This window comes from Nannospalax galili, unplaced genomic scaffold, assembly GCF_000622305.1.
Source record: "Nannospalax galili isolate Female #2095 unplaced genomic scaffold, S.galili_v1.0 scaffold1594, whole genome shotgun sequence".
In the NCBI taxonomy this organism is placed as follows: Eukaryota; Metazoa; Chordata; class Mammalia; order Rodentia; family Spalacidae; genus Nannospalax; species Nannospalax galili.
Window position 1 is genome coordinate 91022 of NW_008334075.1, and position 27235 is coordinate 118256.

Genomic DNA, 27235 nt, shown 5'->3' on the forward strand with positions numbered 1-27235 from the left:
TTATTAAGGGAGAAAGGGGCGAAACGGGGACACCTTAAGTGGGAAAACCATGATGGAGGGGTGAGACAATGAGAGAGATAAATAACACCTAACTAGTTTTGAAAACCAAAGGGAACCATGTTCCTCCTACAACCTACTGACAAACTATACATAGCAGATCAAGAAATATATGTCTAGGGAAGGTTTATCTGAGAACAATTGGTCTTTGCCCAAGATATATCTATATGACACACAGTAATTAAAAACAGCAGACTGGTGGAACTAACCTTCTTGGATGTTTAACAGACATACTTTGAGGCCTATAATAATTTGGTCAGAGGGACATAAAGGACAGTTTTTGCTCCTAGCCCTCCTAGGTCGACTAGTTCCAGGGGAGTATGAGCATCTCTCAAAGTGTCGTGTAACTGTGGTGGGTTACCTGTCCTCTTAATCAAGGAGGCTGAGGAGACCCTACCAGATGGACTTGAACCCGTGTACAGTCTACAAAGAGGAGGGTCATTGCAGAGGAATCATTTCCTCCATGCTTCCAAGCGAAGCCAACCATGGTAGAGCAGGACCTTTGACTTAATCTTCACATAGGTGGAACTGGTAGAAGAAAGGAGCCAGGGGCTCCTCCCAAGCCCATCCTTTGAGGAACAGATCCTCAAAGGACCTTAAAAATACATTGGTTTATCTGGGCCAACTGTACGGCCTTAAACACCCAAAAGGAAAGTATAACCAAAGATTAAAGGGGCCAATATAATTTTTAAGAGTCCATATGCTGAGTTGTTGGCCAGGGTGGCCAAAGGGTCTCCCAGATAGTAACCCAGTATAGAACTGGGAAAATGAACAGCAGACCCTAATCTCATCTAAAGGAATATTGACAACTGATTGCTGCTAGATGAGGAACAGCTGACCCTCCTAAAACAAAGACCTCTAGATAACCTGACTAGATCCATCAGAAGGGCAAGTAGTGGGGAATGGTTGGGGGTACCAACAACACAGCAGACAGTAGCAGGGATATCAGAGTATAAGGGCTCTAGTGGGGGGAGGGAGGCTATGGGAGGGTGCCATCTGGTAAGTGGGTGTTTAGTTGAATAAGGTGGTTTGGGATGTTCTGTGTGATATACACACACACACACACACACACACACGCACACATACTAAATCAACAAATTTTTTTAAATATTTAAATATTTGAGGAGGAAGCATGGAAATTTATGTCATGCTAATAAGTAGCAGTGATAAACATTACCATTGAAATCTACCCGATGACTTTATAGACATACTCAGGTGCTAAAGATCCAAGTATAACTGACTGTAACTAGTAATAATCAGATACATAGAGATTAGAGACATGTGTGCAAACATCTAAGTGTTAGTAGCATTAAAAATGAGTCTGTAGGAAACAGCATATTTTAAATGAAATGGAGATCTTTTTTAAAGGTTAAAAACTCATTCAATTTTATGTCTTACAGGGTTTATATTCAGGACTTATACTGAGTTTAAAATTGTATAACTGTATTAATTCCACTATGAACCTAGAAACTTGCAGCCACTTGTGAAAGAGATGTATTCTTGCTCTGGGTGTGTAACTGAATATGTTAAAGGTGTAATGAAATGCTTCTTTTAATCATGTGGTTACTAAATAAATAAAGAAAAAATGATAAAGAAATTTTTTTTAAAAAAAACAGAATATTGAGGGGCTGAGCCTAATTAGTAGATGTGAAAAACATTACCATTGAAATCTACCTGATGACTTTATATCCATGATGCCAAGGAGCTAAGAAAGTAACTGACTATGACTAGTAATAATGAGATAGAGAGATTAGAAACTCATGTGCAAATATCTTCATATCAATTGCATTAAAAATGAATTTTTCTGTATGAAACTGTGTCTTTTAATAATGAAATGGAGATCTTTTTTAAAGGTTAAAACCTCATTTAATTTTATGTCTTATAGGGTTTATACTGAGTACAATATTGTATAACTAATAATTCAACTGCAGACCTAAAAATTCACAGCCAATTTTGAAAGAGATGCATCTTAGCTCAGGAAATTTTTATTGAGTATGTCAATGCTATTGTAATGAAATACTTCTTCTAAGTATGTGGTTATTAAATAAATAATTTAAAAATAATTCACTTAACCTTCAAGTAAATAAGTAGGTCAAAGAAAACATCAGCACGTCAAAGCAGATGTAGAGAAAGCTAATAAGCACGAGAGGAAAACAGAAAATGTAAGAAGAGCAAGAAATTTAGCACAATTTGCCAATTTATCACAAAGCAGAAGGTATAATTCAGAAGACATTAGAAGTCAAATTTTCACTACCTTCAAAATTTTCAGTTTTTAGAATTCATTCCAAACTAAAGGGAAGGATCTTTTACTCAACAGTTGAACAGAAGATCCAGAACAGCTGGACAGACACAGTTTGGATAACTCTAACACAAGTGCATCTAGAGCCATCTTCCTTTGGCCATAGGGGTCATTTAGGATGACAAAATGGTAACTCGTAATTCCTTGTGGAACTTAGTACTCTGGGGAAACTTCTCATCCCTGAGAAGTGATGGCAGACTACCAGGTAAGGTATGCACAAATCAACTCCAAAACTATGGAAAAAATCAAGGAGGATGAATTGTGTGTTCCTCTCTGTCCTACTACAGATATGAACAAACAGGCCCAAAGGCCCTCTATGACTGTGCTAGGCAGTGATTCATAATGTGAGCTCTATGTCACTTCTCATCTGATATAACCACATGGGACTCCACTGAAACATCTCCCCCAGAAAATGCCAAGGAAACCACCTAGATGGATGAAGCAGAGTCAATGAAGACAATGTTTAATGAGCTCCCCAGAGTAAGGAGATACAACTAAGGAAAGCTCTAAAAGTCCTAAACAGAAGACTCATTTATACCACTTCTCAAAATCTTAAAGAGCTGTCTCAAAAGATTAGATTAGCCCCATGGAAGCCAAAGTTTAGTAGCAGCCCTTATATATAAATTGATTGGCCCTCTCCAAACACGAGATTAATTAAACATGAGGATAAAGTGGGGAGACCTGAAAATGTAACTCATTCTAATCAGGTCTCAAGACACCTCATTAATACTTGCTTCTAAAGTACATCCCCATATCAGAAAAGCTTTAAAAATTGTTGTGTGTTATAGCTAAGAGATGAAAGAAACCTAAGTGCCCCTCAACTGATGAGTAGTTAACAAAAACGTGGTATATTTATATAATGGAGTTCTATTCAGCAGTAAAGAAAGGTGAAATACTGAAATTTGCAGGTAAATGGATCGATGTAGAAACTGTTATACTAAGTGAAGTAACACAGACTCAGAAAAACAAATGACATATGTTCTCCCTCATATGTGGCTCCTAGCACCAAATCCTTTTAAATTCCAGGTCATTTTAATAAGATGATGCTATACAGCAGTCTACTCTGCATGAAATAACTACCATCGTCACAACTTCAGCTGAGCCTGATCACTAAATATGGTCACAACTGGGCTTGATGATGGTTGTGCTCATTCATTAAAGGAGGGCCAAGCAGGTCACTGGACCCTCACCTAAAAGCAAATCCTGAATCCATCATTCTAGAGTCCAGCCTTGGAAGACAAAAGAAAAATGAGGAAGAACCCAATAGAGGGATGCTTTTGGAAGCCCTTGTCAAGAAATTACAATGGACTCTCATATGAACATTTGAAAATTTCCCTGGTCTGACTTTTTTCTAGTTCCCTGTCTAGAACTTGTAATGCTAATTACTCTTGCCTTTACTTCTCCTTCACATTTCCTATTCAGGATTCAAGGACTTTCTTTTCCATTAGAGATAAGAGTTATACAATTTGGAAATCTTTTAGATAGACTCACTGAAGGGGTACTCCAATTGCCTCACCCTGCATCCCTGTTCAGCACGGAATAAGCCAGACCGGTCTGCTCCCAATCCCCTATTGGCAATTTGGGTAACTCCTTTAGAGGATGGCATGATAAGAGTAGGAGGTAGGAACTAGGCAGTTAGGGTAAAAAGACCCCAAAGAAAAGTAGACAGTTTCTTGCTGAAAGTCAAAATGTCCTTGGGCCTCTTAGCAACATACTCTGTTCCAAAGGCCAAAAATGTCAAAAGTATTTTGGAGCTTGTATCTAATCCTTAAAAGATTTTAGGGTTACCTCTTCAGAGGGGGGAATGTTAGAGTAGCTAAAAACCCCATAAAAATAAATAAAAAAGAAAGAAGTGATGGGGCGATATGGGAGGTGTTGGAGGGGAGGGAGTGGGCATGGATTTGATCAAAACACCTTATATGCATGTATGAAATTCTCAACAAAGGTTATGTAAAAGTTTTTAAAAAATTGTTGTGTGTTACTAATTTCATAAATTAGATGTAAGTATTATCCTCCACTGACAAAAGCAATCCATACCTTAAATCCAGGGGCCTATTAAGTGCCTGGCACTAGTAATACAGTTATGATCTCAACAACAGTTTTGCTCTTAGAGTTTACTGGTAACAGAAATGGGTAAATATAACGTGGCTGATTTTTTAAACATTCATTTATTTATTTTGTGTGTGCATATGTGTACATGCCATGGCAAACATGTAGAGCTCATAATACAGTAACCTGAAGCAGAAAGTTCTCTCCTTCCACTATGTGGGTCCCAGGGATAGAACTCAGGTTGTCAGGCTTATCAGCAAACATCCGTATCTGCTGAACCAACTTGCAAGCCATTTGGGTGATGCTTTTATAACGAGATATACAAATAACAGAACAGTCTATCTAATTCCAACTGAAATAATCAGAAATGGCATCAAAGAGGCAATAACCCTGATTGCCCACTACACCGAGATGCTGAATACACAGCATAATTCAGTTGCAGGACATAAAGAAATCTAGGAATTAACCTGGACTCTCTTCCTCCCTGCTGGCTAGCTTTCATAGCGCTAGAGGGTGCTATGCAAGCCACTAGGGGAGAAAAGTTATCAATGGACTTAACCCTAACAGACCATGCATGCTATAATGCTGACCTTCCACACAAGATACACCCACTGGCACAACAGTGGCATGACTCTTTTGGGAGTAACTAACCATTTTCTGCTTGGATTTGAAGGAATTCATGCCTGGTAAGGTCATGGGCCCTAGAGGGGAACCCATTACTATTGTTTTGCTAAATGAACCTGCTTTCTATTTATGTTTATACCCATAGATCTGTTCTGCTCTCAGGCTTGGTCAGAGAAGATTCTTTTTCACAGTGGGCAGTAGTAAATGCAGACTTATACTGGTCAAAGTGCTGAGAATAAGTGACTGTTGAGTGCTCACCCTAAATGGGACATTATAGCAACTCTCCTGCCCACAAGGCTCAGGGAGCATCAAGGAAAAGGAGATGGAAAGAATCCAAGGGGAAAAAGGAAGTGCTTTGAAATGCTGTCGTGGTAACGTGACATTGCCACTAAATTCATAGAACATGGCAGCTATGGTGACTTGCACAAGTTAGACAACATTCCAGCATAGACAGGAAAGGAGCTCATGAGACTCTACTCCCTAGCTGAGGAGGTACTGTTAGCTGATGGCTGCTGGGGGAAGGAGAGTCATTTTTAGGGGGTGGGTGGCCAGTGGTAGGCTGCCCATGCTCTGGTGGATGGTCCATAAGCATGCAGACAGCAAAAAATGCACTCAGGGGCTATTAAAAACAATAAAAATCTTCAAAAAGGCAGTAAAATTTATCCTACAAGTGTGAACAGGCGTATACTGGTCACATTCATGCACAGACACACACACACACACACACACACACACACACACACGACTAAGAGACATATACTCAAAGATGGGCTTGGTGATACATGCCTTTAGTCCCAGTGCTCAGGAAGCAGAGGCAGAGGCAGGCAGATCTCTATGAGATTAAGGCCAGCCTGATCTATATAACAAGTGCCAGGCCAGCTGGGACTACAGGAAGACCCTGTGTCAAAAACAACAACAACAACAAAAAAAAAAAATAGGCATATATTCAAAAGAAGTGGTTGAAAAAAATGTGCTATGGAGTTTGAAACAAATATCATCTGAGAGATGAGCTGTATGTGTTTCTTATTTCCTGAGCCCTTCAAGGAAAAACTGCAGGTTTTTAAGCACTGATTCCTACTCACTCCCATTACAACCCTGTTGGAAGGTACACTGTAAGACTAGAAAGGGCAGACACACACACAACCCTTGTTGTGCAGAAAGATCAAGAACTCCAAAAAGTAAGAAAATGATGAAAAAAAAAAACCCTGAACTGTGGGGGCTGAAAAGATGGCTAAGTGGTTAAGAGGCACTGACTGCTCTTGCAGAGGACCCAGGTTCAATTCCCAGCATCCACATGATGACTAACAACCATACATAACTCCACTTCCAGCAGAACCTTAGGCTCTTTTCTGACCTCACAGGTACACTTAAATACATGCAGGCAATACAGTCATACACACACACACACACACACACACACACACACACACACACATGCTTGTGTGCATATATATAATTTTTTTTCGGTCTTTTTGAGACAGGGTCTCCCTGTAGCTCCAGCTGTCTTGAAACTCTCTATGTAGACCAGCCTGGCCTTGAACTCACAGAGCTCTGCCTGCCTCTGCCTTCTAAGTGTTGGGATTAAAGGCGTGTGCCACCACGCCCGGCTTATAAAAATATTTTTGAAAATAAAAGAATTTGGAGCTGGAGAGATGGCCCAGTGGTTAAGAACACTGACTGTTCTTGCAGAAGACCCAAGTTCAAATCCCAGCACCCACATGGCAGCTAACAACTGTCTGTAACTCCAGTTCCAGGGGATCCAACTGTCTCTTCTGACCTCTGCAGGCACTGCATGACATGGATGCACTTACCTGCATGCAGGCAATATGTATACACATACACATAAAATAAAAATAATAAAATATTTTTTAATTAAAAAAATAAAAAAACTTACAGACTCAAAGTTGTGTCCATGTGATACAATGAGAAGAGTAAGAATTATAAAAAAATTAAAATTAAAAATAAAATAAAATTTAAAAACATCTATTCCAAAAAGGAGAAAAGAGAAGAGCTTCTGAAACTCACCAAAGTGGTAACAGAACAGCTGAAAGTATAGAGAAAAAGATGGACGACACACCAAAAAGAAGTCAAGCCAGACACAGTTCCAGACCATGACTCTCCTGGTGAGGAAGAAGTAGGGGCATCATTCAAAACATAATCCGGGTAGCTCTGGTGAGAAGAGACTGACAGCCCTAAGCTCAGGGACAGCTCCACAGTCCTCACAAGCCTTGAATCCAACTGCAGGTTTTGATGAGACAGTGATTCTTCCAGCAAATGAGCCAGTAGTGGGAATGAATCCCATTCTGTCAATCTATCTGACTTGGAGGACAAAGGCTCAGCACCATCTTAAGAGGGAACCTTTAAAACTGAGCTAACCTGGAAGCCTCCTGAGAACAGGGATCAATCACAAATCAAGAAGCCTGAATTTAACCAACCATAACCTCGTGTGAGACAGCCCTAGGAGACAGTTGTGGAGAACAGAAGTGCTTGACAACAATAAGCCCAAAAGTATACAAAGCAAGGAGCTCAGCTCAGGCACTGAAGTGCACAGGCTCATCAACTGAGAAGGAGTCTAGAGTTAGACAGTTCAGAGCCTGGGGTAAACAGCTAGGTCAACCTCTGGAGCCAGCTATTTGCTGTTCACTGCTATAGCCTGAGAACACCAAAGGTTCAGCACTCTCCTTGGCATCCACAGATGCATCTCTCCAGCAGGGCAAGAAATACATGTGCATTCTCTCATTCCCAACATTCCTGGGACATACCTGCCAGCTAGAACAACAGCTACCCCAGGGGATATGACTGGGGAAGTCTCACAAAAGATTGTTGAACCTGCTCAGGAGGCAGGAGGACTGCTGAGTGGTTAAAGAGCAGTGATAAAAGAATTTTAACGGGCTGGAGATATGGCTCAGCAGTTAAGGGCATTGGTGCTCTTGCAGAGGACCTCAGTTCAGTTCACAGCACCCACATGGCAGCTAACAACCATCAGTAACTCCAATGCCAAGGGATCCAATGCCCTCTTCTGGCCTCCATGGGCAATGCATGCATGTGGTACATAAACATACATGCAGGCAAAACACTCATACACATAAAATAAAAATAAATTAAAAGCTGGGCATGGTGGCGCATGCCTTTAATCCCAGCACTTGGGAGGCAGAGGCAGACAGATCTCTGTGAGTTCAAGACCAGCCTGGTCTACATAGCAAGTTCCAGACCAGCTGAAGCTACAGGGAGACCCTGTTTCAAAAAGACCAAAAAAAGAAAGAAAGAAAGAAAGAAAGAAAGAAATTTGGTTTGGACTCTGCGTTTAGTCACTATTTCAATTATGTTTAGAATTGTTTAAAGAATTTTAATCCCTAATTTATGAAGTGCATATATTTAAAAATCACTCCAAGTTATATAAATTCTGGGCAAGACATATATGCTAGATTGGACAATGGGAAATTTTCACTTTTGTAGTTATATATCTCTACATTTAGATTTTCAAAAATATGTATGTATTACTTTTACATATTTTATTATTTTTATTTTATGTGTATGACTAAATTGCCTGCATATGTGTAAGTGCAACCATGTTGTGCAATGCTCGTAGAGGTAAGAAGAGGGTGCTGGATCTCCTGGAACTGGAGTTATAGACAATTGTTAGCTACCATATGGGGGCTAGAATCGGATTCAGAGCCTCTGGAAGAGTAACCAATACTCTTAACTGCTGAGCCATCTCTCCAGCTCCATATATTACTTTAATAAGGAACAAAAAATACAAAAGAAACTCTGTTTGGGGAAAGGCTTCTTGTAATGTGAATAATACCTCCTGTTATTCTTTTTAAAGATCTATGGTTCTTTCCTAAAATGTATCATGATTTTTAAAATAGAACACACAATTCTTTTCCTTCCATTTCTATATGTTCTACATGCAAGTTAGCTTTCAAACATAAATATTAACTATTGTTTTTACATACCTGGTGGAGGGATCATCATCCTACGGTCCTGTTCCCATGGAGGTGACAGGGACCCAGTGTCGGAAGGTGCTCTATGGAGATCAGATAACCTATCATAGCTTGATTCTCCTCTTTCGTTGCTAATCTGATGGTCCACAGGATTCTCTGGGCCTCTTGAGCCTAATTATGGAAAACATAAATCTATTTTATCTCAAAAAATGTCACAAAAGACCTGTAACAAATAAAAATCTAGATGTTTTGGAAAAAGCAAATACAGACTCAAACAAAACTTCCCTAAGATGTGGTTTAGTCTATAAATATACCAAAGCTATCTCTAACAAATAGGAAAAATAATTTTGTAATATGAGCCTAGGGGCTGGGGATGTAGCTCAGTGACACTGTATTTGCCTAGTTAACACATGGCCCTGGGCTCAATCTGTAATACTGAGAAAAAAGTTCAACAAACACTTGCCTATGAAATTCATCTTTAAGTATTATCACCACCACTGTTCTAAATATACAATCAGTGGTTACATCATAAATACTAAGTCTGAAAGATAAGGTGTAGAAAGTAAATCATAAAGGTTTCTATATTAAGCATAATTATAAGATGATTGCAAGTCAAGGTTTGTGTTACTTAAATAGTTCAGTCAATATGAGCATGATTTTTTTCAGTTATCTTAGAGGCTGCACACCTATTTCAGTAACTTTGCTACTAATCAGATAGTTTTAAGACAATTCCTTCGGAACTGTACCATACTCAGATTAACTTAAAAGGCCAAAAACTTGTATCACAATTTGTAATTTGAATCTTTATTTATACCCCCAAATGACTACATATTCTATTAAATTCCCCAAATCATTCCTTATAGCTTGTTTATCTTCCCAATCAGATCGTAAGAAGGCTAGAAAGAGAAAACACCAAAGAATCAATGTGGCTGAGCTTATCTGGAGCAAAAGTAAAGAGGCTTTAAGGTAAAGCCATTCAAAGAGTTTCTCCTGATTGCTTACTAACAGGGGACCCAAAGCCAACTGACTACCCAGAGGACATTACAAATCTAAAAATACTAAAAACTAAATTTTTATAAGAATATATATACACAGTTCACTCTCTAAAAAGAAACTGTTTTCCTTATACACAATCATTCAAATTTTAAAAGATCATAAGAGACGGAAAATGAAAGCCACTCTTTGCTCTTTTTTCAATGGTCACAGATAAGAGTCCCTTCAAATGGAGTTTCTAAGATCTGTTGATAACTTACCGAGAACTTCCGTAGCTTTAAAACAGAGAAAATACCCTTGCAGATAATCTAAGTACATGTCTTTTAAATAGAGGAAAGTACCTTACACAGGAGAGGAGATAGGAAAGGTAATTTTTACTTTTATTTCAAAAGACATTTGATTACAAGAAATCTTTTACTTGTGCAAATTTAACTTCCAATGATTCACATTTGCAGTTTAGCCAATTAAATCCCATTTCTAGGATACTAGTCCTCAGACTGATAGCTGCTATACATTTGTGATGAACAAAATTAGTTTTAATGAGTATTCTAATGAAATGGGATAAAAATGTATAGAAAACATCAGAAATACCCAACATGCAATGCAAAGTACTTTATATATCTAGTTTCATTATGTTTATGTTGGTTTGTAATGACATGACATAAATTCCTTTTTTTTTTTTTTTTTTTTTTTTTTTTGAGCCAGGCTCCCCCAGTAGCCCCAGCTGTCCTGAAACTCACTATGTAGACCAGGCTGGCCTCAAAGTCACAAAGATCCACCTGCCTCTGCCTCCCAAGTGCTGGGATTAAAGGCATGCGCCACCACGCCCAGCATAAATTTCTTACTGTAAGTCAAAGTAAAAAAAAAAAAGTGGTGGCAAAGGGCCTAACACTAAGCCCTAAGCCTACAGCAGACATGAATTTCAAAAACCAGCCCCTTTCTGGAGTGTTCAAGACAAAGCTCCCCTAGGGCTCCACATCTCCTTCCCTAGAGGCTTTCAGTTCAAAGCCAACAGAAGCAACGGCTCTCCCAGAGGTGAAACAGAGCTGGGGGCCCAAGTTTAGGGGCAGAGGAACAGGTCCAAGTGGAGCAATGTGAGGACAAAGGAGATACAAATAGTAACTGGGCAAAGGGAGAGTATTTCATGACCAAAAAGCAGGAAACTATATTCTCATAGTCTTCAAAGGCAACTCCAAAGAAAAGGAGTTCCAAGAATATTCAGAATAACGGCAGGAGTAATAGAGAAGTGCAGAAGGCCTGAGAGATTGTTTAGATGATTAGATCAGCATGGTGCATTCTGGGGTTATGTTCGATTAGTTTGATACTTTATAAAGTTGCATTATGTGTCTTTCTCACATTTGTTAAGTCACTACATAAAAGGATAGGGACATTACTCTACTGAAGAATGCCAACAGTTTACTGTGTGTGAAGTAGCTATGGAAACACACACATACACACAAGGTAAGGGGGTATGGGGTAACAAGACAAACAATTCCTGGTTAGTCACTCAAAGTGTAAGAATTAGGTCTCGTGTGCTTTCTTCACATTCTGATTTTCTATAATAGATAATAGTAATAAAAAAAAAGATTTTAAAAATTCTATCTAACCATGTTTCATCAAAATACATTTAACGCTAATATATTTTACATAAATGCTATACTTTATATAGCATAATACATGCTTCATAGAGCAAAAAAATACAGTTTTAAAAGGTATTCAACCTCTTGATCAACATGCTATGCAGTGCAGGTTGAGTATTCCCTACTGAAAATGCATGGCAACAAACGTGTTTCAGATTTTGGAAGGTTTCTGCTTTTGTTTTTGATTTGTGAATTACAGACTTCGGTGGTCGAGTATCACAAACCCCAAATCTGATATCTGAAATGCTTCAAACTCCAAAACTTTCTGAGTGCTACACAAGAGAGTTCTGGATTTCAGAGCATTCTAGCTTTCAGATTTCCTGACTTGAGATGGTCTAGCTGTACTACACTGTATGTAAAAGAAAACGATATTAAAATAACATGCTACAGAGGGTTTTTTTTTCTTTTAAGACAGGGTCTCATTACGTTGCTCTACCTACTCTGGACCTCGCTGTCTAGACCAGGTTAGCCTCAAATTTACAGTGATCGATTTGCCTCTGCCTCCCAAGTGCTAGGATTAAAGGCATGGACTACCACACCTGGCCCAAGATTCTTTTCCTAACAAAAAGTAATCTATAGTAAGTGCAAGGAATGCTGTGTGCTTTCCAAATGTCTGTTTTATAGATCATTTGAAAGGTAAATTGAGATGAAAATATAAAGTAAGGAAGAAATCTTAGAGTAATAACAATGTTTAAACAATATACCTCTTCCTCCTCCCCCTGGAAGCAAAGGTGAGAGTCTGAGTGGACCCTCCAACAGAGCTGGAGGGGACAGAAAAGCTCTCGTTTCAGATGAAGGTCGACCCAATGGTGAGGGACCATATGGGGAATGCTCTGGAATAATTAAAACAGCATATTTAAATCCATAGTTTCAGGTAGCTGTACTGTACAATCAGAATTCTGTTATAACAACTGCCATCAGGCCACCCTTCTGCCAACTTAAGACTAATCTGTGCCCTGAACACAAACTACACTTTTCATTAGACAGCACAAGATTAAACATGGAGCCCAGTGTTTTTAAATCTTGTCAATCAACTGGACATTTCATCAATTAAAAACATTAGTTTCTTGGTAAGTAATATGCTTGAATAACCACAGAGGTTAGGCAAAGATACTGGTGGTATCTTGGAGTTCCAAGAGTATTTGGGCAGTATGACGTGGGTTTGGCTTTTGTTACTGTCTGTTGCTCAGACAGGGCGGATGAAAACTAGGCTGGCCTTGATCACACAGAGATCTACCTGTCTGCCTCCCGAGGGCTAGGATTAAAGGCACATATCACTGTTCCCAGTTGGGTTTTTTGTTTTTGTTTTTTGTTGGAAGTTATGCTTCTAGATATTTCAACGGGTGAACTTTACATGGACATGCTAGACTAAAGTCAGGTCAGATAGACCATGTTCAGTCACGGAATGTTTTAGTAAAGTTCAAATTTTGAAAAGTAGATAAATGCATAAAATATTGTAAAGAATTAGAAATCACTTTTGAATCCTTACCAGTAAAACAAAAATCAGGTCCTATGTTATAATGCATCAAATAAATTTCTTTGTGATCCATATAACCAAAACCATCTTACAAACTTAAATACTCCCAAATAATGGTTATGCTTCCAAAGGTAAAAAATCAGCAACAACAAAAAACAAACACCAAAATAACACTTTAAATATGACACATCTTATAAAGAAAGCGTATCTGTTACATACGCAAGTTAAAACAAAATATCAAAGTATGATTTGTCTTATGAGACTTCTGCACTGGGTTTAAACAAAAATTCCTTACATACTTCTGTCCATGCCAAACTTTGTTACTATTTGAAACTTCTAAATAATCTGATATTTTAAAAAATATATTATTATTTTTTTACTTTATGTGTATAAGTGTATTGCCCACATGTAGGTAAGTGCACCCGTGTCTGTGTCTTGCAATGCCTTCTGATCTTTGGAGGTCAGAAGAGGTCACTGGATTCCCCAGGACCTGGAGTTACAGACAGTTGCTAGCTGTCATGTGGGTGGTGAGAATCAAACCCGGATCCTCACAAGAACAGCCAGTGCTCTTAACCACTGTGCTGTCTCTCTAACCTCTGATATTTATTAAATGTAGAAATATTTTCATTTTAATGAAAGTTGATTCTCAATAGTGATCAACTTCCAGAGGTTACTAAAATTAGATTTTACCTATAAGAATTTATTTTCACTACTACAGGAGCATAATTCCATTTTAACCAAAATTACTCTGAAATTTTTAACTATTTGGAATGGTTTGAGATCATTAAACATATAACTCAATAATGAATGGGCAAAAATATTACATACACTTTTACAAAGTGCTAATCCTCCCTTGGGTATAATTAAAGCAATCAAAACTTAGATTTCTTACCTCTAAATTGATACTTTAAATTTTGGGGGGGAGGAGGTCTTTTTGAAGCAGGGTCTCTCTGTAGCCCCAGCTGTCCTGGAACTTACTATGTAGAGCAGGCTGGCCTTGAACTCACAGAGATCCGCCTGCCTCTGCCTCCTGAGTGCTGGGAATAAAGGCATCCCACACCCAGCTGATACTTTAAATTTTTTTTTAATGACTGTTAATTCTCATTTTTATACTGCAAGCAAATTCCAAAGTATAGAGCTAGTATGTAAACCCAATGCTACTCCATTGAAGTATGTTTCGTTCTTTCTCCTAAAACTAGCTAATAGTACCTTTTTTAAAGAGCATTGGGCTCTTCGGGTACTAAATACATTTCATCTTATGACACTTCACCAAGAAAGGGAAATACCAATAATTTTCATTACCGATAAGAAAACAGAACCCAGAAACTTAAGCATTTCAAACTGAATCCTAGGTCCAAAATTAAAATACTGTTAAATGACAATGTTAATTTACACACTTTTGTGTAATAATAGTATACAGTAATAGAGTAATATGGTAATAGTGTAATATAGTTCATATTAACTATATGCTCAATATATACGGGATACATAATATGTATTTTAAATAAGAGGTTAAAAAAAAAAAAAAGACTACCTCTGCCAAATGCTGTATTTGGAACATCAAGTGCATAAGGATCTTTTTCTAAAAGTTCAAGTTTAAACTCTGTTTCTGTTAATCTGCAAATAAAGAACAAACATCTCTAAGTTACTGGTCCAGGAGAAATATTCCAAGCAAATGCCATTCCCCAAAGTTCCACTCACAACCTCAGTATCTGCATGAAAGAAAAGGTCTCAAATTATCCTGACCACATGCCTTTCTATACTTCCTATTACTTATTTGGGCAACTAGCATCTGGCTAGGGTACTGACATTTTGCTGATGTTTAGAGTTGTTTAGTTTCTTCTTCAAACTAGACTACAATGAATACTATATAACAGAACTCAAATTTTTGAAGTGGAAGAGCCCTCTAAGATGAAGTAATGCTAATCTATCCTTCTATAACTATGGAACCTAAACCAGGAGCGTAAGTGACTTGTTCTAAACGAAAATGCCAAGATTGAGTTACATACACTTTCTATTGTAAAATGACTCGGTTAGAACATAAAGTTGGAAATCCTATAAACTTATACTACTATTTCATTCCTAAACTTTTTATCTTTAAAAATGTCACATTATGAACAAATGCTACTTCTATTTCCCATCATCCAAACTGAAATAAAACAATCTTCTAACTTTAATTTCTGAGAGGAGAAAGGACAAGCAAAAAGGATGAAACCCTCTGTTAATAATGCTGACAGACAGGCTGGCCCAGTCACAATGCTCTAGAAGACGCTGCCATCCTCACAGTACAGCGCTACTCCACCCTTTCACTGTACACTTTGACTCTTCCTTTTATTTTATTACTGTACAATAATGCCACCCAATACAACAAACCAGGGGTGAGATAACCATAAAACACTGATAGTCTAACATTCCTATGTCAGAGAGATTCACTTTTCCTTTCTCCTCTTCTTTTGACTTCCCTTTACCCACAACTCTTTAATTTTTGTTACTGTTGTCTTTTTGAGACAGGGTTTCCCTCTAGCCCCACCTGGTCTAGAACTCACTATGTAGGCCAGGCTGACCAAGAACTCACAGAGATTCACCTACCTCTGCTTCCTGAGTGCTGGAATTAAAGGTGTGAGCCACAACATCGAGCCTAAATCTTTTTTTAAGTTACATTTTTTTTAATAGAAGAATCTATGAACAAGCTAGCTTCCCTAAAGTGTCATTTCTGTGGCCTAAGAAAAGTATTTCAAACAAAAACAAATTAAAATTTCACACCTAGTGAAACTATCTAGAAATTTCATGACAGGTTATGCTGCATTCACTCCAAATTTTTTATTTATTCTTACATAAGAATTATGTAAGTAACTAATTTTAAGCTTTCCCATGAAGTGTTTCCGTGAAGAGTCTTACTTTTGTCTGTTGTGAGCATTTTCTTTCCTTAAATCATTGAGGTTTCTTTCAAAAGTCCGAGCTGCCAACTTAAAAGAAAATAATACGTTTTAAGTATATATTTATATAAATCTAAATGAAAGAGCAGCATAAATGTCACATTTATGGCATACAAATATCACAATCAGGAATAGATACAAGTCCACATCTATTTCAGTAAATTCAATGAAAAACATTTTAAATTTAGGGACTTATTCAAAAAGGGAGTGTTTTATGCCAGCAGAAAACATGAGCCTGAGGCTGGAGTGTAATCCTAACTTGCTAAGGAATGTTGCTATTTAGATACAAAATGAGGGCCTCAAATTATTTGTGAAGTAAATATCTAACAGCTTCCTAAGAGCTATGTGGAGTAAACCCAGGCAGCACGGCCATCATCCCGGGGAAGAAATCATCCTAACTCTAGGAATCTACAAAGTTCTAAAACAGTTTCACGGACTGCCAACACAGTCTCTGAAGTATATAATAATGTACAAACAATATTTAAGTATTTTACATTTGTATCTGTGTATGTGTAAGTATCTCTCACAATACAGCCCAAGCTAGCCTCAAACCATGATTCTCCTGGCTTTGCCTCTTGAATGCTAGTAGGTGTGCTTGCTATACCCAGCTTAGGCTTATAATAATAGCAAGAACATGCAATATTCCCAAATAATTATTAGCAAAATCTAAACACATGAGTTTAATATTTTTCCTAGTCATTCTGTGGATGCTACAGATTAAATGCAGCAATGTATGAAACATGTGATGGACCAAATACAGAAGGGAAGCTTGTACAGAGGCACACAAGGCTAACTTGCAAATTCCTTAAAATAACTCTTTACAAGTAAAAGGAACTATACTTTCAAATTTGCTTTCACTTAAAACTGTGTGAAATACACATTAGAACTGACTTTAATCAAAGAATTTTTTTTTTTTCTGTCTTTTTGAGATGGGGTCTCCCTGCAGCCCCATCTGGCCTGGAACTCACTATGGAGACCAGGCTGGCCTCGAACTCACAGAGATCCTCCTGCCTCTGCCTCCCGAATGCTGGGACTAACTTAAATATGTTTTAGCACTTGCCAGGTGTGATAGCACACTCCTTTAATGCCTGCACTTGGGAGACAAATGCAGGCAGATCTCTGTGAGTTTGATGCCAGCCTGGTCTTCATAGTGAGTTCCAGGCCAGATGGGCTACAAGGAGACCCTGTCTTAAAAACACCAAAAAAAAAAGAGAGAAAAAAAAAAAAAGAAAATCGTCTGTATACATCTATATCCATGGGTATGGCAGGGTTGTCATGCCTCAATTTCAAGGGGAAGCTATAGCTCCGCCCCCTCACCAACAGGGCCTCACAGACCTCACAAGCCCCTGAGAAAAGGGAACTGAGTTGATAAGCACCCTGGTCTTTGAAGTCAAGAGAAGCAGACTTTTCTCCACTGTTTTGCCAACACAGCAGGCTTCCCCTTTGATCTCTAAAGAGGATAGGTTTTAAAAATCCTGCTCTCCCACTACCCTCCCCCCTCAACTTTAAAAAAAATATATCTTCCCGCCTTCTGCACCCCTCCCCCAAGAAGCCTCTCCTTTTAAAAGACCCCAGCTCACGACCCGGGCAGACATTTTCCCTGCCAGGAAGGGAATCTGTGTTGCTTTGCTAATAAACTCTATTTCCAATGGAGTTTATCCGTGTCCTGGTGCTTTCTCCTGATCAACTGGATTCATCCATACACTACTTTATCTATCAGATGGTGCAAAAACCCTGTTCTTACTTCAAGAGACCAGCCTGGACTTCTCCACCACCACTAACTTGGCTTTCAGGTACACTCCCACCCTTCCTTTCTCTCTCCTCTCCCCAGCCCTCTGCTTTGCTTTCACCTCTTTCTGGCTCTCCTCACTGGGGAACACACTCTGGCTTGCCTGCGTCTCCTTTTGATCTCCTTTTCCATGGATTTCCATCACTCCCAGACAGCACTGGTCTCCGGGATGGAGTTGCTTCATCCCTTTGCTACCTCGGCTAACCCCGCCCCCCCACCGTCATCTCGCCCCTTCCCGCATGGGCCTGCAAGGTCTGCTGTCTTCCATCCTTTTTCCTGTCTTTGTCCTCTTCCACTGCCTTTCTTCCTCACATTACTCGGGATGATTTCTGATACTGTTCAATCCAACACATGCAAATGCTCTGTATCCTTCTCCTCTCTCCCCCTCCAAGTGCCTGCCAGGCCGCCATGTGTCTGACCTCCCATGCAGGCTTTAAACCTGCATGACCCCAAGGCTTTTTTTCCTTCCCGCTATTCACCCCCTCTGGGCAGCTGCCAAGATTGCCAGCTTGCCTGCCCTGGGAATTTTTTCTTTAACATTCTAATAAAATGATAAAATTTTCCAACTGGGCCCATTCTTAAATTCTCTTACAAATGTGGCTAAGAACCCTTTAGGGGACCCTTTCTCCCCATTTTGGCCCAACTAGGCAAAACTGGCTGGGCAACTTTGTTGGAGCATTTAAAGAACTTCAGGAGGCTTGCCCCATTGACAAAGGAAAAACATTTTAAAAGCCTTTTTTTCTCCTAAACTTTTTCTCAGGCAAAGGGGCTCGAAATTTTGATCTTAGGCCCTCTTGGGCATCAAGCAACTGGTGCTCAGGTGCCTACTTTTCTAACTAGACCTAACCATTTTAAATTTCACTATACATAAAAGTCACAGGCACTGCTCAGGTGAGTCACATGTTTTCAGACCAACAACCACTGATTTATATGTCCTGTTCCTTCTGCTGCACTCCATTCAAACAATGCACTTCTAGTTCAAACTAAGGTAATAATGCCAAATCTACACAATGGGAGTTTAAATTTTAACATCGTTTAGGGCCTGTTTCTAAAGGGGATTACTTTGAGTTTTAACTTCTTCTATGGTATATCTACTGTTTTTTTAAAGATGACTGTTTTAAGTTTTGACATTGTTTAACATATTTACAGATTTTTTAAAAGGAATTGTTAGGTTTTGACATTGTTTGCATGACATCTTTATCTGGTAATTTTAAAGGAATTATTTTGGATTTTGACATCTTTTATATGATATATTTACTCATTTCTAAAAGTGACTATTTTGAATTCTCAATGTTTTGCATACTATATTTGTTAATTTATAAAAGGAACTTAAAGTTTTTCTAGCCATATGCCTTCAAGGAACAAAGGGAGCTGACACTTTGTGATGGCTCGACCTGGGAAGCTCATGGGAATTTGCTGTACTCCAGGGCAATACCTTACAATAGACAAGCTGCTACCAGCACATAGTTAGAACAATGGGAGGTAAAAAGGGATAGCCTACTTGGGTGGGAGGCTTAAGATGCCAGCTCCACTGGTCTTAATCCCTCCCTTTTCTACATTGTGATTCTAAGCCTGTTTTTCTCTGGAATAGAGTTATTTCCCTCTCTGCTCAGTTATATGCTTGCTTTGTTCCTGTCCCAACATTCCCTGGGTACTTTCTAATTACGACTGTGATTCTAAACCTGTTTTTCTCTGAAATAGAGTTATTTCTCTCTCTGATACTCAGATGCTTGCTTATGTTCCTGCCCCATCATTCCCTGAGTGCTTTCTAGTTATAATGTCAAAGTAATATTAATTATATTGGTAAATTGTCATGTGCTGTTTGAGCTCACTGAGACGCTGACTCTGGAGATGGGATTGGCCCTCCCACTTCAGACTCAAGTTTATTATCTCAAGATGTGTTCTCCAAGACTTTTCCAGGTTCAGCCTGGCCCCCTGACCCTGTGACAAGGAGAAGGAGAACAACAAAACAGACTAAGAGTAAATGCACTGTGCAGTTGAGAACAGCTAAGGTATAAATTAATTTCAACAGAGGGTATTAGTGTCTATAATGAAACTAGCTAATGGAATTATTTTCAGTACTATTTACATTTTATTTATTCTTAACCTAACCTGTTGATGTTTCCTTTTGTCTTTCCTGTCTCCTACCAGGTTTTATTAACTTACTTCAATTATTTAGCTCTTAAAAAGGAATAAGATGCTACCTCAAATCTATATGGAAACTTAACTCTTTCTTTAGACCACTAATTACCTATACAAAATGACATCTAAACTGGTTGGGTAAAATCCTATTTGTTAAATACCATTTTTGTTTTTAGTTTACTTCCATGGTGTTTTAAGATGTATTCATTTTGCTTGTCTACTTCAAAGGTGTTTTGGTTTAAAAATGATAAACAAACCACATTCTCAACAAAGGCTATATAACTAAATATGTATATACAGTCAACATAAACTTATGCTTCTTAAAATTAATTTACTTGGTATCATACTCATTTTTTAACTAAAATCTCATATAAACTAAAAATGTTAAATTAACACCAAAATAATTTTTTTCAGCCAAAATATTCTCTCTTTAATCTACAACATGGTTCCTGGTACTAAAATATATAAGTTAATATTAAGTACCTCTCTCCCTATCTCTCTATCTCCCTATCTCTCTCTCTGTCTCTCTCTCTCTGTCTCTCTCTCTCTGTCTCTCTCTCTCTGTCTCTCTCTCTCTCTCTCTCTCTCTGGGATCAACTTGTTCCACAAGCTTCCCTCCCTTCTGGTTCACTGCTTTTTTTCCACTTTTCTCCCATCCCATTCCTTGTACTTTGTCTCCATCTACTGGCTGGTCATGTCACGCTCTCATTGCAGGGTTTTCCGCTCTTTTCGCTTGCCTCGAAATCACACGTGTGTCAGAAACCCCTCTCCTTTCTCTGGATATAGGACGCTATTTCCAGAGATAGGAACACGCACTACTTCCTGTCCAGGACAGGATCTCACCTTTCCTCTCCCTGGTGATCTAATTGTGGGACGCCACCTTCTGGGACTTGGAAATAACTCGAAAATAGTAACTCGAACCCACACAAACAAAAAAAGGGCTCTTTCTTTTGGTGCCTGGTTCTCCTCGCTCTCGTTTTGCGTGACCAATGCCAAGCCTCTTTTCCTCCTACTCCCACCCCGTCTCTCTCTCTGTTCCTCGTCTGCTGTGCCTTCCTGCCTGGACTCGTGATCTTGCCTCCACTTCCTATGGAGGGAGAATTTTGTCTCCCATCTACTCGGTTCTGTCTCTACCTCCTACCTGCTTCCTTGGTTGTTTCTCTATCCCTTCTTCACTCTGTACTTAATCTGTCACTATGGGAACCACCCACTCAAAGTCTCAGGGTCTCACACCTCTTGCTTGTCTTCTTAAATCCTTAAAATAACTAGGACTTTCGAATACAATCAGGCCAAAACGCCTGAAGTTCCTGTGCACCACTGCCTGGCCTCAGTACAAGTTAGATAATAACTCTTGATTCATCTACGAATGTCTGTAGTCTCTGTGTAATTGCATTAGGCATGTCAAGTTGTTTGTGGGAATAGCTAGAATAGAAATGAATGGTAAATATGCTTATCATGATTATCAAGTGCATAGTCTCAGAACTGGAGAGATGGCTCAGTAGTTTGTGGAGCACTGGCTGCTCTTGCAGAGGACCCAGGTTCTGTTTGGCCAGACACTGGAACTTTAGAGTTCAATATTTTGAGAGATTTAGAAAATTTCTGCCATTGTAAAGGCAAATGGTCCAAATTACCATATATCCAAGCTTCCTTTGATCTCCGTGCTAATCCCTCCCTCTGGGTCCCATGTTCTTTCCATCAGGTTCTTCTGGCTCATACAGTTTCACGGGATCCCAACCCGCCAGGGGCCTCCACCCCCCTCCTCCTCCCTACCCCTCCACCTCAGCTTTTGATCCTACCATAGCCGATGAACTGCCTCTGATTAGGACCTATCCCCAACCTCCTCCTGCTCCCCAGCCTGAGGCACAGCCAAGTCCTCCTCATGCTCTCCCCTTGCTATACTCCCCCTTGCCTTCCATTCCAGGGCCCAACCCAGCTCCCCTCCCTTCCCCACCTCGAACCTCCTCTCCACGATCTTCCCCCTCCCCTCTCTGGTGCTCTGAGTCCATCACTGGCTGTGCTGGATAGCTTTAGTGTCAACTTGACACACCTGGGTTGAGGGAGCCTCAATTGGGGAATTTCCCCTATTGGACTGGCCTGTGGCCATGTCTGAGGGGCATCTTCTTGATGAGTGATGTGGGAGGTCCCAGCTCACTGTGTGCCACCCCTGGGCAGGTGGGCCTATGTTGCATAAGAAATCAGGCTGAGCAGGGGCCAGGGGAGCAAGCCAGTAAGCAGCATCCCTCCATGGCCTGTGCCCCAGCTCCTGCCTCCAGGTTCCTGCCCTGAGTTCCTACCTTGGACTCCCTGATGAACTGTGACCCAGGAGATGTATAAACCCTTTCCTCCCCAAGTTGGTAGTGGTCAGAGTGTTTTGTCACAGCAGTGAAGAAACAAACCAGGACACTGGCTCTCCTTCCACTGACTCTCCTCTACTCGAAGAAATCCAAACCCTTAAACACCTCCTTGCCAAATATTCCTTAGTCTCCCCTATTCTGGCTTCTAGCTCAAATAACCTGTTTATCCCTCCTGTATCTACTTCCACTTCGATTCCAGACCCTGCCTCCGATATCCCTGCCCCTGCGTCCCCTCATGGGCAGGACACCCCTCCCATCTCTCCCACTCTGGCCTCTTCCAGGGACTCCCCTTCTCCCAATCCCTCTCCTATGTCAAGCCATACTCGCTCCCACACCCAGTCTCAACCCCCTGCCCATGGTATCTTTCCCCCTCTGCTAGGTGTCAAGCATGGACAGGATAGTCAAGGTCCATGTCCCTGTCTCTCTTGGAGATCTAGCTCACCTCAAATGCAAAATAGGCTCTTTTCTACTAATCCTACACACTTCATACAACATTTTAAATACATCACTCGCATCTATGATATAACCTGGACTATCCTGCCCCATGTGTTTCAAGATAGCCCTCACCTCTTTGGACAAGCTCTAGCTGGGATTTAACTTCCCTAGACCTTAACCCCTCCACCATCCTACAATATGTAGATAACCTACTTCTTTGCTCTCCATCTCTCTCAGTCTCCAAGGCTCACACAATCAAACTCCTTAATTTTGGGGGGTACAAAGGATATAGGATATCTTCAGCTAAGACTCACTTTTCTCTCCCTCAAGTCAAGTACTTGGGGTTCCTTCTCACACCTACATCCCACTGTTTAACTATAAATAGGTCAAATTACCTAAGGTCTTTAAAGACCCCCACAACCAAGGAGAAAATTCTATCTTTCCTAGACATTGCAGAGTACCTGTGCACCTGGATTCCTAACTTTGCCCTCCTTACAAAGCTGCTCCACGAAGCTTCCAAAGGGAATTTCCCTGAGTCTACTGACGCCTTAGAGCCCATTACAGCAGCCTTCCACAATTATAAACACTCTTAAAGTCACCGGCTCAACCTCTCCCCAACCTCAAATGTCCATTCCTCCTCTATAGAACTAAAAATAAGGACCAGGCATGGGACAGATGAGGGGTCCCTCTTTTGCCCCAGTAGGTTATCTCTAAACAGTGTAATACCACCTTCTGGGACTGGCACCCTTGCCTCCGTGCTCTGGCCACTACCACTCTCCTGGCTCCATTGGGAATTAAGCTCACTTTGGATCAGCCCATCTCTGTCCTTTCCCCTCACCAGCTTAAGTAACCCACACATCTCTTGCCAATCTAGCTCCCTCTAAACAACTCTTCCATGTCATGTTTCTTTAAAAACCCCTTGCCCACCCTTGATTCCTGCCCTCCTCTCAATCCAGCTTCCTACCTTCCTTCCAGTGAACCGCTCACTCACTCACTCATGCTTGGAAACTCTTCAGGAACTCTCCTACCGGGATCCCCTAATTTCCCCAAATCCTCTACCAAACCCAACCCTAACTTGGTTTATGGATAGGTTTAACTCTCACCCCAATGGAGTCCCACAGGCCATAGTATCTCTCACAGATGTCATAGAGTCAGGACCCCTACCACTTGGAACCACATCACAAAAAGTCAAACTTGTGACACTCACCAGGGCCCTAATTTTAGCCAAGGATGACCTCTTCCTCCAACATCCCTCCCCTCTACACGACTGTTTACCTGCCTTCACCCTTCTAAGGAAACTACTCAGGGAACATGCTGACCAGATTATTCCTCAAGCTTCTAAAGGCCAAATTGACCACCCACTTCAAACTGGAGATCACGCCTACCTGCAGGTTCACACTCAACAGTAAGGACTGAAGAAAACCCTCCAGCCATGTTGGTCCTCACCTGGTGATCCTGTCTACCCTGACTGCAGCCAAGCTCTTGGAACAACCTGGTTGGACTCATCTCTCCAAATTAAAATTGGCCAATAAACACAGCAAGTATCAGGCCATCAGTATCAGGTCTCTTAAATTAAAAATCTTGAGGACTCCTCCCTTAACACCAATCCAGGAATGAGTTTTCTACTGACCCTATGTCTATTTTTCCCTCTGAACCCCACCTCAGCCATTCTCCACTACACCTACCCACCATGTTCCTATAAATTTGAAATGAGACAAAGATAATATAGAGATAATCTTAAAATTTCTAAGGTCATAGCTTAGTCAACTAGTCTAAAGATATCTAGTCAAGGTTTATTTAAGGATGTTGCCCAAGCTCTTATCTACATAGCACACGGTAATTAAAAGTACCAGACTGGTATAAATAACCTTGTTGGATGTTTAATAACCAAACTTTAAGCCCTATATTAATCTGGTCAGAGGGACTTAAAGGGACCAATTTTTGTTCCTTGCCCTCCAAAGTCAAATTCCATGGGCTAAGGAACATCTCTCGAAATGTCCTGTAATTTTGGTGAGTCACCTGTCCTCTTGTTCAGGGAGGCCATGGAGACCCCAGAAGATGGACTTGAACCAGTGTCCAGTCTGCAAAGAGGAGGGTCAACACAGAGGAAACATTTCCTCCATGCTTCCAAGCGAAGCCCTGGTCAAGCAAGACCTCTTGACTTATCTTCACACAGATGGAACTGGTAAAAGAAAAGCCTGGAGCCAGGGGCTCCTCCCAAGCCCATGTGACCCGAGGACCAAATTCTCATATGACCTTAAGAGTAAAAATAAATTGGTTTATTTGGGCCAACAGTATAGTCTTAAACACCCAAAAGGAAAGTATAACCAAAAATTACAGTCATCAGTATATTTTAAGAGTTCAAGGGATTACACAACCCAGACATTAGACATAAGTTCTTATGTTATTTAGACAATTATCTCTCATTGATGGTTTTGTTCCTAATAGGACAAAGCTACTCAGATGTAAGACTTCAAATCTTGGTCTGAAATACTGTAGGGCCCACCTACAGCTAAGGGAGACAACCCACTACTGTTCTAGCCTAAAAAGTTAAATGGTGGCTAAATTTGTTTTCTCTCCCTATCTAGAAGCCTTTGAGAGGTAACTGACACTGATTCTAGCCACTCCAACAACTATCAAAATGCCTGAAAACAAATCCTGAGTCCATCACTCTCAAGTTCAGCCCTGGCAAAAGGAAAAAAAAAAAGAAAGAAAGAAAGAAAGAAAAAGAGGTAGTACCTTGGTGCTAACCATTGCTCCTTGCCTCTTCAGATATTTTCAGGACCAAAATCCAAAAACTAACACTTACTCTCATACTAATTTTCAACAGTTGTTACTTTCCTTCCCTCCACATATATACAAGCACCTGTCAACCATCGAGGACCCTGTTGAGATGCATGAACAGGGAACCCCCGCTATCTAATCAATTCCTAATCCAAGCCCCCCACGTCGACCCTGTCCAGCAGGAAGTAGCAAGCAACACAAAAGGCTGGAATGTTAAGGTTCAGATAGCCCCACCCCCTCACCAAAAAGGTCTCAAGGACTTCTCAAGCTCCTGAGAAAAGGGAACCAAGCTGATAAGCACCCTGGTCTTTGAAGTCAAGAAAAGCAGACTTTTCTCCAGTTTGGCCAACACAGCAGGCTTCCCCTTTGATCTCTAAAGAGGACAGGTTTTAACAGTCCTGCTCTCCCACTCTCCCCTTCACCCAACTTAAAAAAAAATGTCTTCCTGCCTTCTGCACCCCCCAGAAGCCTCTTCCTTTAAAAGACCACAGCTCATGACCCAGACAGACATTTTCCCTGCCAGGAAGGGAATCTGTCCCATGTGCTGCTTTGCTAATAAATTATATTCCAATGGAGTTTTAATCCATGTCCTGGTGCTTTCTCCTGATCAACTGGATTCATCCATATGCTACTTTACCTATCTATCTATCTATCTATCTATCTATCTATCTATCTATACGCTCACTATCAAAAAAGATTCTATGGGGCTGGAGAAATGGCTCAGTGGTTAAGAGCATTGGATGCTCTTTCAGAGGACCCAGATTCTATTCCCAGCACCCATATGGCAGATAACAACTGTCTGTAACGCCAGTTCCAGAAGAATCCAATGCCCTCCTTTGACCTTTGCAGGCATTGCACAAAATAAGTGCATTTACCTACATGCAGGCAATACACTCATACACATAAAAAAATAATAATAAATAAAATATAAGAAAAAGAGGATTTTATGCGCAAATCATTTTCCAAAGGACCCAAAGTTTGGTCCGCCATACCCATTATCAGGTGGCTCACAACTACCTGTAACTCTAGTTCCAAGGGATCCAGCACCCACTTCTGGCCTCCCAGGCACCTCATGTACATTGTGTACGTATATATACTCATGCCCACACACATACACATAAAATAAATAAATCTGTAAAAAATAAACTATATTCAACTTGTAGTATACAAAGCATTCTCTTAGGTGCAGTTTTTAAAACCAAAAATCAGTCTCTTAAAGAATTTAATTATTGTGGAAAAACCAAGTATAAGCAATTACAATAAAATAGAAAACTTGGGCCAGCGAAATGGCTCAGCAGGTAACAGTGCCTGCTGCCAAGCCTAGCAACCTGAGTTTGATCCCTGGAACCTATGTAAAGGTGGCAGGAGAGAAATGACTCCACAAAGTTGCCCTCTAACCTCTACAGGCACATCATGACACACGCGCCCCCTTCATCACATACACAAACACATGCAATAATAAAAATGTTTTTAAGACAAAAGCATGTAAGAAACAATAAGACATAACAGATTCCTCTTTTACTATACCTATGTGATTTTTAGATTTAAATGCATTCAAAAAGAAAAGTACAAAGACAGTGATACTGATAATTATTTTTCAGTACCTCCTTATATGTTCTAAGCTTTTAACATACTTTCACCACTGGTAAATAGAAAGTGCTATTTTTTTTTTTAATTTTATGTGTATGAGTGTATTGCCTGCATGTATGTGA

At 40.1% G+C, this 27235-nt stretch overlaps 1 protein-coding gene across 10 annotated transcripts in view; it reads right to left on the reverse strand.

Annotated features, from left to right (window-relative positions):
- The window catches only part of Mia2 (MIA SH3 domain ER export factor 2), a 119447-nt gene that overhangs the window by 18076 nt on the left and 74136 nt on the right, over positions 1-27235 (reverse strand). For 7 of the 10 annotated variants that reach the window (XM_029561575.1, XM_029561574.1, XM_029561573.1 and 4 more), the window contains 4 exons: positions 15982-16049; positions 14618-14700; positions 12311-12439; positions 8986-9144 (listed from right to left, as the gene is read on the reverse strand). In XM_029561575.1, the coding sequence (XP_029417435.1) occupies positions 8986-9144; positions 12311-12439; positions 14618-14700; positions 15982-16049 (439 nt within the window). The remainder of the gene's footprint in view (positions 1-8985; positions 9145-12310; positions 12440-14617; positions 14701-15981; positions 16050-27235) is intronic. The other 3 variants (XM_029561577.1, XM_029561576.1, XM_029561579.1) reach the window with 1 other exon arrangement.